At 33.4% G+C, this 6,662-nt stretch overlaps 1 protein-coding gene across 1 annotated transcript; it reads left to right on the top strand.

Moving 5' to 3' along the window:
- The first annotated feature begins 3,031 nt into the window (after nucleotides 1–3,031).
- LOC104867603 (olfactory receptor 7E24) lies at nucleotides 3,032–3,964 on the top strand. Its single transcript, XM_010632014.2, has one exon. It carries the CDS (start codon nucleotides 3,035–3,037, stop codon nucleotides 3,962–3,964), a length of 930 nt encoding a protein of 309 aa, XP_010630316.1. The 5' UTR covers nucleotides 3,032–3,034.
- The last annotated feature ends 2,698 nt before the right edge of the window (nucleotides 3,965–6,662 follow it).

Genomic DNA, 6,662 nt, shown 5'->3' with positions numbered 1-6,662 from the left:
CAGTTAAATAAACCTGTGTATGAACATTAAAAATACGGACTCCTAATATAAAACTGAAAAGGAAAGTAAAAGAGAAAAGGCAATGATGTAAAATTAAAATAATACTTAATTCTAAAGATGAAAATGGTCCCTGAACATATTTAAATTGTTGCTCCTGTAGTCTTATGTTATTCTCTTTTTTTCCATTATGTAGAGAATACTTTATTAGTTTCTGTAATCAAACCCACGTAGATATGGTTTTACATATTTAATACAGTGCATTACCCCTGTACAAATGGAAAAGAAAATTAACATTTCTAGACCAATAGGGCTGTTAATTTCTGTACAATATATATATATATGTGTGTGTGTGTGTGTGTGTGTGTGTGTGTGTGTGTGTGTATATATATATATATAGAGAGAGAGAGAGAGAGAGAGAGAGAGAGAGACCAATAATAGCAGTATGCTATGCATCAGTAGAAGCAACAGCTTGGGCCGGGGATTTGGCTCACAGTTCGGTGGCCTGCCTCACCAGCGCAAGGACCCAAGTTCAATCCCCAGTACCAATAAATAAATAGAATAGAATAGAATACCAGCAACAGCTTTTCCAGGTTTTGTAGTCATCTGAACCAAATTATAGACATTCAGCACACTCCATTAAACAAACAAACAAACAAAAAACAAAGAAAAGAAGAATATCCAGGAAACAGCAAATTCTTTTGCTGTTTTGGTACCTGGCACCTTTTTTTTTTTTTGTTAGCATCTTAGTTATCATCTGGAAAGAGAACATTCTAGGGTAACATCATTAATAAAGCATGGTCACTGCTACGTATCATAAAGCAGGTACAAGATATTTTGCATTCACAGAGGTATGATCCAGTACCGTCCTACATCTATAATACTAGAATCAGTTTTGGTTTTGTGCCTTTTGCAGCAGGTAAATGACGGGGACTAAACTGTTTATTTCCCAAGGTCCATTCCAAGACAGAGTCTCGTTTACTGCAGAAAAATGGATCTGTTATTTCTCTAAGATGATGAAATGCCTTTGTGTATTTCCTACAGAGTCAATTACTAGACAGACTCCAGGGATACTTTGAAGTTTTACCTGAAGAACAAGAGATTATAAGTTATTAAGCCTGACTATTTCTGGAAATGATAGTACAATTATTCATGTATTACTCATTTGAAGTCAAAGTAATTCCCACAAATATATTATACTGCATACACATCTTGACTTGTTTGACAGGAAAAGAGATAGAAGAATTCTAAACAGATTGTCATAATAATAAACTTACTATTTATATGATGTGTCATGGTTTTCATTGGTTAATAAATAATAAAATCCTATTGTGTGTGAAAGATTCTCTATTTCAGAGGCAATCAGCTTTGTGTTGTACACAATTTATATGAGCTTTGGATATTTTAGGAAATTTTTGAAAAAAAAGGTGGATTCATAATTCAATATTCACCTGAAAATTTTGACAAGAAAATCTATTTATGCAATTCATGACAACAAATTACTCTGAGCATAGGTGTGTAAGAGAATTACCAACTATTCAAATTCCATAGGTAATGGTTCAAATCTCTAAATATACTAGTTGTGGAGGCAACATTAATGTATCTTTAAATGCAATCATATAGAGCAGTAATATTAATGTAGCATTTTCTGAATATCAGCAATATTCTAAAACAGTAGACCTCAACTCTCGGGTAAAAAGAAACCAAAAAAAAAACTTCAAAATATAGGTAATCTGATTAAATTTATTGGTCTTAATCTAGAATATCTGGATATTTAAACATATCTCCAGGAATACAGATTAAAATTAAATATTTTAAAATACTTTTTTACACCAAGTATATAAGTTAAGTGATTGTTATCCACATTTTACAGATAAGAGGAAATTGCATTATTTACAGTATTTCATGTACGTTTTCTTTCTTAGGTGAGTTTCAGGTGTGTTAGCATTACTTCATGTACCTCTATTTGGTTTTTTTTTTCCCCACAAATGAATTATCATTTGTGGCCTGACAAAGCAAAGTGTGGAATTTTCTTTCAGGTAACCATATGAAGAAAAATCAAAATCATATATCATGAAAGATTGATAGGACAACTCTGGCAGCTACAATTAGCCAGGTTTGAAGTTAGCCTGAGCTTTGGAGTTTTTCTTGTTTCTAATTGTACCATTGGTCATAAGAGATTTTATGACTAGAAAAACAATTAAGCTTATTAGCATTCTCTTATAGGAAATATGATTTAAAAAGGGTAAAATACTGTCATACAAGGGTAGTGAAATTGTATAAAGCGATTATAATAAATCTGTCCAAATTTTAAAATTTCAGATATGCTTCTTATAGTTTACTCTTTTTAATCATTGACAAGTACAGTATGAACTGTCACATCCATAATTATTATGTCACAAATTATACACATGCATTTGAACTTGCTTACTCTAATTTGAGTTCACCATGGATGAAGATAGGAGCAACATATTAAATAATTTATAAACAACAAAGACTTCAGGAGCTCTGACATCATTGAAAGATGAAAATCAGAAAACCAAAAAAGTGTTGAAAAATTCCTGGGAGATAACTGACTCAATGATATGTACTTTGCTTATTAACAATTAACTTTAGGGCTCAGATAATGCAAACCTAGATATTACAGTAATTACAGACAACTTATGTAAATAATTTGTACTATTTTTAAGGATAAAGTATATTTGAATGCATTTTAATTTTATTTAATAGGATAATCTATTCATTATTTAGTTAGGAATATTTTACTGGGATGTAGAATTACTAATTCTCATGTTCTAACTTTGTAAACTAGAATGCAGAGTAGGATGAATACAATAAGGTGATAATAAATAATCTAATATTGAAAGAGTTCTGAGAATAGGGTTTTCACAGTAAAGCAATATTGCTAAAGGTTTTAGACACCACGTTGAAATAATTTGCTTGTGAAACTATGAATTTATCATATTTAGATAATCTTTTGTGCTATATTTATTGCTTTCATTTTTTCTAATGAATTTTTTAAAGGTATTCAAGCATTATGGAAACACATAATTTAACCTTTATCTCAGAATTCCATCTCACTGGTTTCTCAGAGGACCCAGAACTGCAGCCCATCCTCTTTGGACTGTTCCTGTCCATATACCTGGTCACAGTGCTCGGGAACCTGCTCATCATCCTGGCTGTCATCTCTGACTCCCACCTCCACACACCCATGTACTTCTTTCTCTCCAACCTGTCTATTGTTGACATCTGTTTCATCTCCACCACAGTCCCAAAGATGATTGTGGACATCATAACTCAGACCAGAATCATCTCTTATATGGGATGCCTGACACAGATGTCTCTTTTTATCATATTTATATGCATGGATGACATGCTTCTGACTGTGATGGCCTATGACCGGTTTGTGGCCATCTGCCATCCCCTGCACTATGCAGTCATTATGAATCCTCGCCTCTGTGTCTGGTTACTTTTGCTTTCTGTCTTTATCAGCCTTTTTGATTCCCAGCTACACAACTTAATTGCCTTACAATTTACCTGCTTCAGGGATGTAAAAATTGCTAATTTCTTCTGTCATCCTTCTCAAGTCTTTAGCCTTTCATGTTCTGACGCTTTAATCAAAACTATGGTCACATATTTTGTTGGTGCCATATTTGGCTTATTTCCCATGTTAGGGATTCTTTTCTCTTACTATAAAATTGTTTCTTCCATTCTCAAAATGCCATCATCTAGTGGGAGGTACAAGGCCTTTTCTACATGTAGTTCTCATCTGTCAATTGTTTGCTTATTTTATGGGACAGGAACTGGGACTTACATTGGTTCAGCTGTGTCATATTCTCCCAGCAAGGGAATGGTGGCTTCATTGATGTACACTGCGGTCACCCCTATGCTGAATCCCTTCATCTACAGTCTGAGGAACAGGGACATCAGCAACACCCTAAAGAGGCTCCACAGTTGGAGAGTTTAATCCCAGGACATTTGGCATTCATTTGGAGTGTAGATTTCAAAATATAGAGAAATTATACACCCCAAGTTCACCTAGAAATACTGACTCTTCAGTCACATTAGTTCAGATGCTTGGTGTTTCATATTAGAGTCATAACTGATAGGGTGATGGCAGAATTTAGGTTGTTTATATGCCTACAAAGCTTAAGGATATATGTAGTTGTTTATATGTAACAATAATGAACATTGTACATAAAATTTTTTGTGGGGAAACAATCTTTGCCAACTACTTTTCCAATGCAAGATTAATATCCAGGATATTTACAGAACAAAAAAAAACTTACAAAAATACTCACAATCAAATAATGCAGTCAGTAAATGGACAGATGAATGGACCAGACAGTTCTCAAAAGAAGTACAAGTGAACAGCAAGTATACAAAAAATGTTCAATATCTTTATCCATGAGGGAAATGCAAATCAAAATCATAATCAGATTCCATTCCATACCAGTGATAATTGCTACCATGAAAAAGACAAAAACAATAAATGCTGGTGAGAATACAGGGAAAAAAGAAATTCTCATTTGCTAGTGACAATGTAGATTAGTACAACCACTATGGAAATGAATGTGCAGGTTCATCAAAAAACAAAACGTAGAGCTCCTTGCTGATGTAGCTATACCACTCCGGTACATTCCCCAAAGAATCAGTCAGCCTACTATAGAGATGCCTGCATAACCACAGTTATTGCAATCCGTTTCATAATAGCTAACTTATGGAATCACCATAGTTATTTGTCAGCAGATAAATGAATTTTAAATTGTGGCAAGTATGCACAATGGAATATTATTCAGCTATTAAAAGAAATAAAATTTTGTCATTTACGGGAAAATTGAGTAGAAAGGAGATTACCACAAAAGAGGAAGGGGGCAGGGGAAGGAAAAAAGGGAAGCACAAGGTGGGTGGACTAGGGTGAAATAGATTTAAGTATATTATATACATATAAATCTGCCAGAAAGAAACTCCTTAATCTTTATGACTAATGTGTTCTAATGAAAAGGAGACAGGACATAGAAATAGAAGGGAGACTGTTATGAGGAAGGGAATAAGGAGGAAGAGGAGGAAGGGGAGGGCAAGGGATGAAAATGGTCACTCTACGTTCTATATAACCAATATAACTAACAAAAACCTATTTGGATCTAGCAATAAATAAATGGAACAGAACCAAGTATCTAGAGAAAGAACTAAAACATATGGTCATTTAGCATGTAATGCTGACTGGAAATACATATAAGTTAGAAAAAGATATATACTAAATTTATTAGTACCAGAAAAAGTAAGATGGATTTTTTTACCTGATGTCTTAAAACAAAATAAATTCTGGTTGTATCAAAGTTTTAAATATAAAACAAAATCATTAAGATAACAGACATATTCAGAGTTGCAACAAAATTAAGATATGTTGTGTGTACATGTATCAATTCTCCACAAGGCAAGTAAACATAGGTATTATAAAATTTACTAATAAAAATAATAATAAAGATTATATATTGTGTTTATTTTATTTTTAATTCCATATGAGGCCTTAGTGTACTTGTGAACATCTTGTTTTACTGACTGTTACGTGTGAACCTCAAGTATGTTTTTGTGTACAGCTATAGTTCATTGATTTTCATTGTTTTATGTCATTCTTGGGTGTAAGTATACTGCTTTTGCTTACCTATCTCTATCTCACTTCTTTAATTTTGTTGAATATTTGGGGTTTTTCACTCAGAAATAAAATTTTGAGGAGTTTTTTTTCTTTAGATGGGTTCTTATTGTATTTTCACCCCAGCTTTTAACTCACTATGTACCCAGAACTTGCCTTGAGCTCATGATGGTCCTCCTGCCTCAGACATCCAAGTACTGTTATTACAGGGTGCTGCCTCACTTCCAATCATGAACATAAATTTTTTTGTAAAGAATAAATTAGCAAATAGTACCCTTGGAATTTCTTCTGAGTAAAAGAACCCCGTGTATTTTATGGACATTCATGTACTCACTCTTTTTTAATCAACTTCCATTCAATTTTTGAAGTTTGAGATTGCAGCAAAGTGATTCAATTTAGGTAATAATTAACAGTGTTCATTGAGCCTCTAAAGTTATAAAACAGTCCATACTCATGTATTCCTCTATTCTTTCATTTTGGTTGTTCCATTCCAGTAGTCACCATTGCTACATAGCCTCATAGTTTTCTGAAATAGAAATCCCATATCTGACATGATTGATTCTCTGAGTGGACTTAGAGCTCTCTCTGTTTTTCAGACAGGTGAGTGGTATTGGAGTCATTGTTTTGGGCAGAGCCACATAGAGCCACAGAATTACTCAGTAAGTGTTGAGGGAGACAACTGATGGAGAAAGGAATATTGTAACCATTGTTTCCCATCGTGAACACATACACGACTCTTTATTGTGAGAAAGAATTGTTGGATTGTCTACAACAGCGTTTCAGTTGTTTTTCTTTTCTTTATTCCCACAGTGATCCCATTCCCCATAGATATCTAATCTATGACTTTATATTTTTCTGTCCATAAAATTTTTAGTAAGCACCTCAAACGGATTATGAGTAATGATGAAGATTATCACGACGTTGTGAACCAATACTGAGAGATTTCTGAATGGCATCATCCAACTTCTGTGTTCTTTTAAATTGTTTTATTTTATCTTTAAATGTTTCTCAA

This window comes from Fukomys damarensis, unplaced genomic scaffold, assembly GCF_012274545.1.
Source record: "Fukomys damarensis isolate Sample0158 unplaced genomic scaffold, DMR_v1.0_HiC HiC_scaffold_37, whole genome shotgun sequence".
Classification (NCBI taxonomy): Eukaryota; Metazoa; Chordata; class Mammalia; order Rodentia; family Bathyergidae; genus Fukomys; species Fukomys damarensis.
This window is presented reverse-complemented; position numbering and strand designations above follow the sequence as displayed.